A 14,174-nucleotide genomic window follows, 5' to 3' on the forward strand; every position below is an offset into this window, starting at 1 on the left:
TGATTTCAGATCTCATTCTCTTTTTCTAAACCCACTAGGCTGCCTGCCTGCATAAAATCTTTCAGATATGCCATGCAATTCACTAAAGTCATCCACGAGACGTAATAATGATTCCATGCAATTTCAGAGGAAGATGGAGGGGGTGTTGAGGGGAGTGGCAAGGACTCATTTTTATTTCTGCGAATTCTCAAAATTACTTGTTCTCATCTGGAGGGTGACCTAGTCTCCCCTCCTTCCCACCGCCAGTGGTTATCACAACCAAGGATACATCACTTTATATCTGGTGGGTTCGAAGTCTAGGATACACCTTTCATTGTACCAGGTGACACCACACACACACTATCAAAAGCTCAATAGTAGAGAAACCTTGTAGTAAGCTCTGTCTTAGTCTACGCGAGTGGGCTTCCCCCAGTCACTGATTATACACTACTATTTCACAGCACAACAGAAAAAGGAAAATTTCACAGCACAAAATGTGCTCTATTTAAATAATCCAAGGATTTTTTTGGGTGTGTGTCCAATTATACAGAAAGTTGAAACTATCTAAAATTTGCCTAATGTTCTTTGCTATTATTCCTGTCCAAAATTATCACTGGTGCCTGGTTGCCATGGGAAATAAATTATAAACTCCTCAGTGAAGCTTCAGAGTCCTTCCTGGAAACACAGGGAAAGTACATGAGATTTTTTTCCCACACATCCCATTCCTCCATTGGCAGCCTTATATTTCCAGTGAGATGACCAGCTTGCAGAGAGGACCACAGACTTCCCACGGTCTCTGTTTCCACTCAAAATCCTGCCATTATATCCTCATTCCCACCAGACAAAACCAGAAGTGAAACCAACCTAATGGGAGACCAGCCTCAGGCATTGTTTGTTCTCCCTACATTAGACCCATTTTTACCAGTAGTCAATCACTGAGTCAGGTCCAGAGCCCTGAGACTAAGGGTGGAAATGTGTGGAAAATGGTATGTGGATCCTGACTGTGAAATCCCCGAGTGCTGAGGATACTGGTACAGGCCAGTATATTCAAGAAGTAAGCGAAGGTGTGGGGGGGGGGGGACGGTAATTGATTTCTGTCTCTGAGCCTAGAAACATGGTGGTGATATTCTCTAGACTTGACGTTGATGACCACATATGGACTAGGAAAGAGGTCAGGGTTCAGGGGAAGACTTGCGCGACTTGCAGAGTAGAATAGGTAGGAACTCAGCCTGACCCTCAGCCAAGAGACGGTTCACTGCCTCATCATCAGACAGACAGGTAGGAGGCCGGGCAGTGGCACACCGGGTTGAGTACACGTGTTACAATGCACAAGTTCAAGATCCTCAGGCCCCACTAGCAGGGGAGACACTTCATGAGTAGTGAAGCAGTGCTGCAGTTCTCTCTCTCTCTCTCTCTCTCTCTCTCCATTCCCTCTAGTGTCTCTCTGCTGATATCCAATAAATAAATAAATAGGGGCATGTCGGGGGCCTGGAGTCAGAATCGCTTCCCAAGTCACTCCTGCCAAGGAGGAGGGAGTAATGGATCCCTCTTAGTGTCACTCTTTTTTTTTATTTATTTATTTATTTATTTTCCCTTTTGTTGCCCTTCTTGTTGTAGTTATTATTGTTGTTGTTACTGATGTCGTCATTGTTAGATAGGACAGAGAGAGATGGAGAGAGGGGGAGAGAAAGACACCTGCAGATCTGCTTCACCGCCTGTGAAGCGACTCCCCTGCAGGTGGGGCTCCGGGGATCCTTCCACTGGTCCTTGCGCTTTGCGCCACATGCGCTTAACTGGCTGTGCTACCGCCTGACTCCCAGTGTCACTCTTCTGAGCCACATTTGTGAGTTACTATCTAGCTGGTGCCAGGCTGCCAAGAGCGATGACATCCCCACAGTCTAAAGTTCCTGGTGAGCCTTAATTGTGTTTTCTGGAGAATCATCCAAGAACACGTTTCACACATTAGAATTCTACTTACTTAGCTTGTTTGAGAAGTTTTAAGCTTGACCAAGAAGTCCTGTCAGACTCAGCATCTGAGGAAGGCAATGATACCACACAAATGTGCCTGAGGTAACTTTAGAGGTCAAGATGATGCCAAAACAGTCTTGTCCTCACAGGGGATAGGAAAAAAAAAAGACAACTCAACTAGAGAGAACTCGGGGACAGAGACAAAACGTGTATGCCTGAGTCCCCCTATCTCTAACACCATCATTAAAAAAAATTGTATTATCTTTATTTATTTATTGGATAGAGACAGCCAGAAATCAAGATGGAAGGATACAGAGGGATACAGAGGAAGAGACAGAGAGTCACCTGCAACCCTGCTTCACCACTCGCAAAGCTCTCCCCCTACAAGTGGGGCCTGGGGGCTTGAACTCAGGTCCTTGAGGATTGTAATGTGTACTCAACCAAGTGTGCCACCACCCAGCCCCATACCATCATAAATTGCATCTTTCTTTTTTCCTTCCTTCCTTCCATCCTTCTCTTTTTTTAACCACAAGCCCATCCCAGACATACTCCCTCAGTGTTCCCTCTAGCTGACAGAAAGTCCTGAAGTCAACTTACTAAGCCTTCCTGTCATGATTTTCTCACTACTCCTATATGTACACTAAGAATTCCCCCTGACATGCTGTCCCTTGAGGGCCAGTACCAGTTTGGAAGGGGGATATAGGAAAAGGGACAGAAATTGGGAGAAGGTTCAGACTGAGGACACAAAGAAACAGGATACCAGAGGAAAGGCTGCAGTTCAGGGGCAAACCAGAAGGAACCAAGTTCTTACAGGGTTTTTTGTTTATTTTGTTTTGTTTTTGTTTTATTTTTGCCTCCAGGGTTATCCCTGCAGCTTAGTGCTGGCACTACAAATCCGCTGCTCCTAAAGGCCTTTTTTTTTTTCCCATTTTATTGGATAGGACAGAAAGAAATTGAGAGAGGAGGAGGAGAGAGAGAAAGGCAGACACTGAACTAACTAGGCGCACATACTGAAGAGAGAGCCAAATTACCACCCTTACCCCTCCACCCCCACTCTACCATACCCTGCAAAACTCCACACACAAAGTGAGGGAGAGAATCCTTAGCAGTAAAAAGCTAGACCTGAGACTCCTTAGCAATGGAAAGTTGGACCCTGGAAAAAGACAGAAGCCCAGTGCTCCCTATCGAGCCCATAAAATGAAGCAAAGTCACTGGCTTGGGCGTCATCAAAAATGTGAACACGCAGACACCTTTGGGGGACAGAAAAGGCCTGGTGTGTCGCTGTGACTTTAATGGTGATAATAAGCTGTGGTTTTCCAGTCTAGAGATTCACTCACCCACACAGAGAGATAATATATATTTTTTCTCTATGACAAGAAAATTGAATCTCTCTTTCAGAAAAATAAGACTGTGTTCCATCACCTTCAATCTTTCTCTTCACTCCAAAACAAGTCCTATTATTTTCCTTTATTTTTTCGAGTGTGTGAGAAGTGTTCGTGGATAGGACATCAGTCGTTCACCCCTGAGATTTATGAAAGCCTGATTGTGTGTCCTGGTCTCAGCAGGAAAGTCAAATTGCCTCTGAGGGTGGAGAGACTGTCAAGGGAGGCGGACAGAGCACAGTGCGAAAAGAGAAGAAATAACCTCCAAAGATCCCCAGCCCACAGCTAATGTTAAGAAATTAACTCACCGGTGTCGGGCAGTGGTGCAGTGGGTTTAAGCGCAGGTGGCGCAAAGTACAAGGACAGCGTAAGGATCCCGGTTCGAGCCCCCGGCTCCCCACCTGCAGGGGAGTCGCTTCACAGGCGATGAAGCAGGTCTGCAGGTGTCTGTCTTTCTCTCCCTCTCTCTGTCTTCCCCTTCTCTCTCCATTTCTCTCTGTCCTATCCAACAACACGTCATCCATAACAAGAACAGTAATAACTACAACAACAATAAAACAACAAGGGCAACAAAAGGGAATAAATAAAAAAATATTTTTTAAAAGTTTTAAAAAAAGAAATTAACTCACATATGGTTTGTTTTGTTTGTTTATTTGTTTGTTGGGTTTTTTTTTTCCTCCGGGGTTATCAGTGCCTACACTACAAATCTCATTTTTTCCCCCATCTTATTGGACAGGACAGAAAGAGACTGAGAGAGAAGGGAAAGATAGAAAGTAGGGGAGAAAGATAGACACCTATAGACCTTCTCTGCCACTTGTGTAGCCTCCACCCTGCAAGTAACGTGCCACAACCCTGCTCCTCTCACATGTGCTTAACCAGGTGCGCCATTGCCTGGCCCTTCCTCTCACATGTGGTTCTTATCACTTTTATTCTCCTCCCTCCCTTTTTTAAAAGGAAAGCGAGAGAAAGACAGGGAGAGAGAAACAGAATCACCTGGAGCACTGCTTCACCGCTCGCAAAACTTTCCCCCTGAAGGTGGGGACCAGGGACTTGAACCAGGGTCCTTGTGCATGATAACATGCGCACTCAACCAGGTGTGCCCTCCTCCCGTCCCCTTATCGCTTTTATTCCTGCATAACACTTTTAACCTGGACTAAAATGTAGTGTGTGGCATATCTACTAACTAGGACTAAAATAAGATATCCTCTGGCCAACAGAGACATAGCTGCATGGTGCTCTGGTCTGCCCTAGACAATGATTGCCTAAGTATTTTTGGAAAGCCTTCAATTCACCAAACTTTAAGGCATTGCATGGTCAGATCTTCAGACTCTGAGAATTCTTCTAAGCCCTCAGTCTGGAATAGCTGGATTAGTCCTGAATATTTCATAAACTTAAAATGGAGGAAGGGTTTGGTTAACAACTATCTTGAGAATTTGGTTCTTAATCCCAGTGCTCTGCAGAGACTGTCGTTAGTGGTATTTATACCACAGGGCATCCCTGTATCTCTCTGCCTACGCCCTGCCCCTGCTCAGAACAAGAACTCCAGAGTTAAGTTTGTTCCTTAAGAACAAACCCTCCCCAGCTCTGGGTATGCATCTCTGGGGGATTAAAGAAAGAAAACAGGGAGTCAAGCAGTGGTGCACCAGGTTAAGCGCACATAGCACACAGCACAAAGCACACAGCACAGGACCCAAGGATCCCCGTGTGAGCCTCCGGCTTCCCACCTGCAGGGGACTCACTCCACAAGTGGTGAAGCAGGTCTGCAGGTGTCTGTCTTTCTCTCCACCTCTCTATCTTCCCCTCTCCTCTCAACTTCTCTCTGTCCTGTCCAATAAAATGGAAATATATATATAGTCTCCAGGACCAGTGGATTTGTAGTGCAGGCACTGAGCCTCAGTGATAACCCTGGAGGGAAAAAAAAAAAAAAACAGACATTTCTAAGGACAAATCTGAATAAAAATCAGGACAACCACTGATAGATTACTGGTAAAATGCACTTTACCATGTGCAAGGACCTGGGTTCAAGCCCCCAGCCACCACATGGGAGCAAACGGGGACACTTCACAACTGGTGGAGTGGTAATGTGTTGTCTCACTCTCCTTTCCTGTCCTGTCTCTCACCTCTGTCTGGGAAAAAGATGAATCCACTGAGAGCAGGAGAATCACACAGACACAGAGAGAGAGAGAGGGAGAGAACACACCAGGCTTGGTTCCCTTCAGAGTCAGCCCTGTGCAGAGGAGGCAGGATGACCAGTAAGTGTCCTTGGCACCCAGGTGCATGCCGCATATCACGGTCTCTGTTTTCCAGGCCAGCTAAATAAGGACATAACTTACGCACATTTCTACTCCTTCCTGAGCTGTCTCCAGGTGAGCTCACACTGACTTGTTCCCCAGCCACATCCTGTTACCATTGCTTTCTTCTATGATCTGAATAATATTCTTCTACTCGTAGGTCAGTCCCTGCCAAGGCTGGATGTCATCCAATAAGACACTCAGGGCGCTCACTTCAGAGGTAAGAGTGGTGGGTCTTTTTTCCTCTCTGTGTTTGATGTCTTATTTCCACAAGGCAGTGGGATTTCAACACCACAAGAGTCCTAGAGACTGTGAGTGTCTCACTCTGGGGCTGTCGTTCTGACTCTCAGTTACTATTGTTGTGTGACTCTCTTTATAGGCACAAGTGTATTCACTCATGTACACCCTCACAGAGAGACAGACAGACACAAACACACACAATGTTCAAAGGGGGCTCTAAGCATATGTATTGTCCCTGTGTATGACTGGGGTTCTCCCAAGATAAATAAAGACCAAAAGATCTAGAACCCTTCTCTCACTTCTGAAGGAGCCCATGGGTCAAGCATTTCTCTTAAGGATGGTGAAAATCTCTTTGCAGAAGAGTTATCGTTTTGTTTTGTTTTGTTTTTGCCTCCAGTCACTGGGGTTCGGTGCCAACATTATGAATCCACAACTCCTGGCAGGCATTTTTTCTTTTTAATTATATTCAATAAGGCAGAGAGAAAGAAAGAAAGACCTGCAGGCCTGTTTCACCACTTGTGAAGCACCTCACCTGCAAGTGGGGAGCAGGGGCTCAAATCTGGGTCCTTGTGCACAGTACAATGTATTGTATTTTCTTTACAAAAGAAATGCATTTCCTTTTTTTTTTAAGTCTGATGGATTCATAAAGGTGCAATGTACAATAACAAAATGTATTCAAAACTCCACTCAAAGGTAGCTGGTATGTGTGTGTGTGTCATCCAATGTTCATAAGCAGAAATGTTTGAGATTTTACATATATTGTATCAGAACAGACTTCCTGTCTTTTTTCCTTTCATGGTAATAAATCGCCCCTTGACATCACCTTTTGCAACAATTTTGGAGTAAACTGCATGTGAAGTCATAATTTGATTCAATCCTTGGTGATCCAGTTTTCCCTACGATAAGTAGCACTGTGATGAACATTGTGTCTATATGTATATAGAGATTTACCAACTCTATTTCCTCAACACAAATTCATAGAGCATTTATCTTGAAGCTCAGAGGATGTGCCTATTTAAAGATATGGTTGGTGTTACCAAATTGCGTCTAAAAAAAAAAAGTGAAGTGTTTGGCAATCTCCTACCCCATGGCAATCTTCTTTATTATCAGGGCTGCTTATTTTTTATTTGCCAGTCTCAGAGGAAGAAAGGCGCACCGTTGCTTTCATTGACACTAGTTTGATTCTTAATGAGTTTTCACGATTTCTGTATGTTCACGGACCATTTGTGAATGAAAAGAATTGAGCAGAATTGCTCTTTGCTATTGGCTCGGAGTGGGAGGTGGGTGGGACCTATTGATATCTTTGTTCTGCCTGACTTGTCTCACTGAAGTCAAAGGATGAGATCTCATGAAATTCTCCTTGTTCCCCTTGTGTTCAGAGAGCAGAACAACTCTCCGATACACTGAAAGAGATTGCAGCTAGCAAGACATTTACAAACTTCGATCTTTTTTACCTGGATTTTGACTTCCAAGAAAGTAAGTTTTTGCTTGGCTGAGGTACTAACACTGGACAAAAATGGGAGCTATTATTTTGAGCCTGCCTGGAAAGGAGTTTATAAGCCAGCAGACAGTAGACTCAGCAGGGTCACTCCCGCCCATCGCCACACTGATAGCTTTGAGCATTGAAATAAAATAAATGATGAAACTCTTTCCAAGAAGGTGGAAGCTCAGCATTGCTTCTTTGCAACACCGTCATGCTAGAATCCTTGAAGAAATAGAACCACTGACCTGTAAGAAGTGAGTGTTAGGGACGAGGTGGTGGTACACTCAGTTGAACATACCCTCTATAGAGTGCAAAGACTTGGGTTCAAGCCACACTGGTCCCCATCCACAGGGGGAAACCCCAACAGTGAAGCAGAATTGCAAGAGTCTCTCTTTTTCTGTCCCTCTCCATCTATTTATTTATTTTCCATTTTATTGGATAGGACAAGAGAAAGTGAGAGAGGAGGGAGGAGATAAGAGAGGAGAGAGAAAGATACACACCTGCAGACTTGGTTCACTGCTTGTGAAGTGACCCCCCCCCCCCGCAGGTGGGGAGCTGGGGCTTGAACCCAGATCTTTGCACTTCATACTTTATGTGCTTAACCAGATGCACCACTACCCAGCCTTGTCCCTCCCCATCTCCATTCCTCCCTCTCAATCTCTCTCTTCTAGCAAAGAAAGAAAAAAAAGCGGGGGGAGTAAGCCAACCTCAAAAAATGAGAAAGAGGTGACTTTTTTCTTTGAAGGTTTTCTTATTTATTTCATGAGAAAGAGAAAAAGAGATCAGAGCATGGTTCCAGTATATACAGTATCCAGGACTGAGCCTCATACAAATCTAGCACTCTACTGAGCCACCTACCCAACTGCTGGGAACAGCACTGGGCAGACAGTCAACAATACAGTGCAATCACCTGACTTATTCTTGCTGGTTTATTTAGCAATAAATAAACCTTGCTTACATAGGGGCTAAAGATGGGTCTGAAGCAGGCAAGTGGTACCATATCCAGTTGAGCACATATGCTATCATATCAGGACCTGGGTTTGAGCCCCCACTTCCCATCTGCAAGGAGGAACATAGCACAAACAGTGAAGCAGGCCTGCAGGTGTCTCTCTCATCCTCTCTATCTTCCCACCCTCATTTCCTCTATCAGATAAAATAGAGAAAAGATGGCCGCCAGGAGCAGCAGATTCATAATGCTGGTACAGAGCCCCAGAAATAGCCCTGGCAGCAATAAAAAAAAAAAATGATTAAAGGGGGCTGGGCAGTAGCATACCCGGCTAAGTGCACGTTACCACAAGCAAGGACTAGAGTTCAACCCCCACTCCTTATCTGCAGGTGAGAAACTTTGCCAGTGGTGAAGCAAGTCTGCAGATATTTATCTTTCCATATCTATCTATGTCTATCTATCTCTATCTCTCCTCCCCTCTTGATTTATCTCTGTCCTATTAAGTACAATAGAAAGAAAGGGAGGGGCCAGGTGGTGGCACACCTGGTTAAGCACTCACATTACAGTGCATCCAGGTTCAAGCCCCTAGCCCCCACCTGTAGGGGAAAAGCTTCACGAGTGGTGAAGCAGGGCTGCAAGTCTCTCTCTCTCTCTCTCTCTCTCTCTCTCTCCCTCCCTCCCTCTTTATTTCCCCCTTCCCTCTCAATTTCTTTCTATCTCTGTCCAATAATAAATAAGTGAAATATGTTTTAAGAAATAAAGGAAGGAAGAAAGAAAGAAAGGGAAAAAAAAGAAAATGAATGACCACCAAGAGCAGTGAATTTGTAGTGCTGGCATTCAGCCCCAGCAGTAACCCTGATGACAATAAAAAAGAAAAGAAAAGAAAGAGGAAAACAGAAAGATGAAGGAAGGAAGGAAAGGAGGGAAGAGAAGGGAAGGAAGGAAGGAAGGGGATGATTAGTCTGAGAAGAGAAAAGTGTCTAGCAGTGCCTCTCATAGTGGAAACTGAATCATCTAGGGACTCAGTAACAGGGAAGATTTCCCAGGCTCCACACATAATGAAACTAGTCAAAATCTCTAAGGAAGCCCTATCAGGCCTGCCTGTGGCACAGTGGACAGTCCATATTCCTAGTCAAATGGAAAAAAGCATTCCTGTTTCTTTTCTCAAACATTCTGTCGAAACACAGGCGTCACTGATGAGTAGCCACTCATAAATAAGCAGGCTACCGGCTTATCCTTTACATCTCTGAAAAAATGGTCCTCTGTTGACTGTAATCCTCCCAGTCGAATGTTCACTGCTAAGCAATTGTGCAAGAGAAAGGCTCCTCTTGACTGACGGCCACCTGAGAGGATGCTGATGAAAAGCTTTGCTGGGTATGCAAAGGACGGATGATTTCTCATGCAGACTTTATCATCTTTATCTTTCCACCACCTACTTCCTCCTCCCCCCCTCCATTCCAGCCCAAGCATCTGGGAGGCAGCAGATGGCCATCATGAATTATCAAATATTACATTCGCTGACACGCTCGGCATTGCGAGCTCTACTACTTCAATCCTGAACATCTTTTCAGCAAGACTGATCTCCCTTAACTAGATTGCCTGCCTAGGTAATACACATTTCTCTCATGGGACAAGGCATTTTTTGATAAATAACCTCTCATTAAAATGCAGAGATAAAGACTTATTAATGAATTCCTGGTGTAAACAAATCCACGACCAAGTGATCTTTGCTCATCGCCCAACTTGGATAGAGACAGCGTTATTAAAAAATACAATAATGTCTCACAGTCACAGGGGACGTTTTCATTTTCCAAAGTCATCTGCAGCTCTGTCATTGATTATCTTTGGGATGAGAGGCAATTCCCTGGATATTTCTAAACTCTCTTTTCCAGATCTGGAAATGGGGACACCACATCAATTTTCTAAAAAATCCTTTGGGGGTGATTATATATGAAATAACATATAATCCCCATGACTACGGTGCCTGGTACTCAGCAAAGAGCAGAGTCCCTCACAACCTTGCTTTCGAGGCAGCCATACCACCTGAAGGCTAGTTATAAATGCACAGTCAGTCCCACACCCTGCCCCTAATCAGGACCACCCTAGTCCAAATCTGCCTCTCACAGTCCGAAGGTGAGCCACAAGTACGCTTCACTTTTTTTTTTTTTTTTTTGCTTTATTTTTCTTTTCTGTTTTACTAGATAGGGCAGAAAGAAATTGAGATGGGAGGGGGAGCCAGTGAGGGAGAGAGAAAAGGAGTCACCTGCAGACCTGATTTGCTGCTCATGAAGCTTCCCCCCGTTACATGTAAGGAACATGGGCTCGAACATGGTAACATGCACTGCCCAGCCCCACAGTATACTTCGATACATAGCATTCTTCTTGAAGGAATCCTGTTAAGTGAGATAAGTCAGAAAGAGAAGGGTGAATATGGGATGGTCTCACTCATAGACAGAAGTTGAAAAATAAGATCAGAAGAGAAAACACAAAACAGAACTTGGACTGGAGTTGGCGTATCACACCAAAGTAAAAGACTCTGGGGTGGGTGGGGGAGGAGAATACAGATCCAAAAAGGATGACAGAGAACCTAGTGGGGGTTATATTGTTATATGGAAAACTGGGAAATGTTATGCATGTACAAACTATTGTATTTACTGTCAAATGTAAAACATTAATTCCCCAGTAAAGAAATTTAAAAAATTTTTAAAAACAATAAAAAAAATAAAAATAAATAAAAAGACTAGCTTCAGCTAGACCGAGGAGGGTATTTTTTAATATTTATTTACTTAATTATTTATTCCCTTTTTTTTTGTTGCCCTTGTTTTTCTTTTTTATTGTTGTAGTGATTTAAAAAAAAAAGAAAGAAAGAAAGAAAGAATGTTCTGGAAGGCCCTCCAGGTTATTTTGCATACCTCCAGTTTCCTTCATTTTGCTTACAAAGTAATACCCCATAGTACAAACTGGTGCCATGACATCTTTGACTATTACCCACTGATGGGTATCTGGGTTGTTTCCAATTTGAGGTGGATACAAATAAAAGTTATATAATTATTTCTGAACATAAAAAAAAGACTCGGGGGTAGGGGGAGCTTCAGGTCCTGGTACATGATGGGGGGGGGAGGAACCAGAGGGGATTGGACTGTTATGTGGAAAACTGAGAAATGTCACACATGTACCAACTCCTGTATTTTACTGTCAACAGTAAACCATTAATCCCTCCTCCCAGTAAAGAAAAAAAAATAAGGCTCATTTGTAAGGTTCCAAGATTTAAAATTTAGCTAGCCATCAGATAGATATTTTCTTAGTCCTTCTAGGTGCTATTTCCATGCAATATTGGCCATGAGTGCAGCCCTTATCATCATGATGGATATAAGCAGGAGAGCCTTATTCCTCATACTATACGGGCCGCATCCCATGTGCTGGCGTAAGGAGATTCATCAGCCCATAACCAATTCTTACCTTCAGAGCAATAAAAACAAGTGCAATTTAAAAAGTCCAAAGTCGGGGGTCAGCAATGGCACAGCAGGTTGGGCGCACATGGCGCAAAGCGCAAGGACCGGCTTAAGGATCTGGGTTTGAGCCCCAGGAGTCACTTCACAGGCGGTGAAGCAGGACTGCAGGTGTCTGTCTTTCTCTCTGCATCTCTGTCTTCCCCTCTTCTCTCCATTTCTCTCTGTCCTATCCAACAACGAATGACATCAGCAATAATAACCACAGCAAGGCTACAACAACAAGGGCAACAAAAGGGAGGGAAAAATGGCCTCCAGGAGCAGTGGATTTGTGGTGCAGGCACTAAGCCCCAGCAATAACCCTGGAGGCAAAAAAAAAAAAAAGTCCAAAGTCCGGTTAAACAGGACTGAGAATTCGACCTAAACACAGCATTCTGTCACATTACTGAGATACTTCCTTGATAATGTTCTGCTTTCTTTTTTGTCCCCCGGGGTTATTTTAGGGAGTTAGTCCCTGCATTTCTCTACCACTACTAATGGCCTTTTATCCCCCTTTACATAGTGAAAGACCTTCCCCCCTCCATGCTCTCACTCTCATTTGGTGGCCTTGGGCTCAAACCTAGGTCCTTCCTTGCACATAGTAACATGTCAACTTCTCCTTCTGAGCCACCTGGTAAGATGGCTAGCTACCAAATACTACCAAATATCAAATACTAGTAGATACTAGCTAAATCCACTAAATACTAAATGCTGGGGGTCCTGGTATTTCTCTTCTAGCTTAGTAATCGTCATCAGCAAGTCAGGGAATTTCTTGATATTTTGACCTTAAAAATATATTGGGGGGGCAGGCGGTGGCTCACCCAGTTAATGGCACATAGTACTAAGTGCTAGAACCCACGCAAGGATCCAGGTTCAAGCCCTCGTCTCCTCACTTGCTGGGGGGATGCTTCACAAGCAGTGAAACAGCTCTGCAGGCATCTCTCTTTCTCTCTTCCTCTCTACCTATCCTTTTTCTCTCTGCCCTATCCAATAAAATGCGGGGGGGGGGGGGGCGGTTGGATGGCCACCAGCAGCAGTGGATTCATCATGCTGACACTAAGCCCCAGCAATAACCCTGGAGGAAAAAAAATAAAATAAAAATATATGTGAAGTTGTTTTTGGAGCACAAGGCCATCTTTTTTACCATATGCAGTTGGTGGAGTCCTCCTAATGGAAGGCTCACAGTCTTCCATAAGGAACAGGGACAATGGGGACAAACTACCCTTGAAACTGCCCAAACGTCTGACATAGATTCCAGCAGTTCACATCTAGGTGCCATTGCGTCCACTTCTGAAAGAGCAGGAATGTGTGTCTTGTTTTCAGAAGTGTAAGGTAAGGTCCAATGCCCAAAGGTAACCTCTGGCAAAGGGAAATTTTACTTTGAAATTTTAGCATTTCCCAAAGTAGGCAAAGGACCCACCCTTTCCCTTATCTTTCTCTTTGGGTAACCTCTAACTCGCAGGCAGCTCACCATCCCAGAAACCTCCTCTGCCTCAGGTTCCCAGTTTCCATGTGCCGTCATTAGAAGTGCTCCGAATTTATAGTCTCTGAGTTCTTCTCTGGCTCAGAATAGCTACACAGCCACACCCAAGTCATCATCCATTCAGGGTCCCTTTCTTTGAGAGTAAAGTAACAATCACTAAACAGTGGTGTTAACAGCTCAGTAACTGTTAACTAACCCCACCCCCCACCGTGCCACCACCATACCATACCCACGATAGTTTTTCAAGGGTGCCGTGGCAAAAATTATCCTGTGGCCTCTCAGAAATAAAAATCCTAGAGTCACTTACTAAATGTATGGCCGTTTCTATTTATTTATATCTTTATTATTTTTATTTATTGGATAGAGACAGCCATAAATAGAGTAAGGGGGAGATAGAGAGGGAAAGAGAAAGGGCTGGGCGGTGGCACACAGGGTTAAGTGCACATAGTATGAAGCGTAAGGACCCACGCAAGGATACCAGTTTGAGCCCCCAGCTCCCCACTTGCAGAGGGATCTCTTCACAAATGGTGAAGCAGTTCTGCGGGTGTCTCTCTTTCTCTCTCCCTCTCTATCTTCCCCTCCCCTCTCAATTTCTCTCTGTCCTATCCAACAACAACAACAACAAAATCGAAAAAATATGGCCACAGGAACAGTGGATTTGTAGTGCAGTCACTGAACTCTTAAAATAACCCTGCAGGCAGAGAGAGAAAAAGAGAGAGAGGGAGAGACCTGCCACACTGCTGCACTGCTGGCAAAGATTCCCCCTACAGGTGGGAACCACCTACCTTGCACAGTGTATGTAGCACAGACGCCCATCCAGGCCCACTACCACCCTGTCCCTTAAATCTATAGTCTTCATGGTCACCAAAAGAAGAAAAAAAAAAAGTCTCTCCTCTCATTTCTATGCTGTATGG

The 14,174-nt window shown here is 44.3% G+C and overlaps 1 protein-coding gene across 3 annotated transcripts in view; it reads left to right on the forward strand.

Annotated features, from left to right (window-relative positions):
- AOAH (acyloxyacyl hydrolase) overlaps positions 1-14,174 on the forward strand; it is a 231,926-nt gene that overhangs the window by 202,132 nt on the left and 15,620 nt on the right. For all 3 annotated transcript variants that reach the window (XM_060195860.1, XM_060195862.1, XM_060195861.1), the window contains exons 18-20: positions 5,637-5,695; positions 5,781-5,840; positions 7,240-7,336. In XM_060195860.1, the coding sequence (XP_060051843.1) occupies positions 5,637-5,695; positions 5,781-5,840; positions 7,240-7,336 (216 nt within the window). The remainder of the gene's footprint in view (positions 1-5,636; positions 5,696-5,780; positions 5,841-7,239; positions 7,337-14,174) is intronic.

Source organism: Erinaceus europaeus, chromosome 8, assembly GCF_950295315.1.
Source record: "Erinaceus europaeus chromosome 8, mEriEur2.1, whole genome shotgun sequence".
Classification (NCBI taxonomy): Eukaryota; Metazoa; Chordata; class Mammalia; order Eulipotyphla; family Erinaceidae; genus Erinaceus; species Erinaceus europaeus.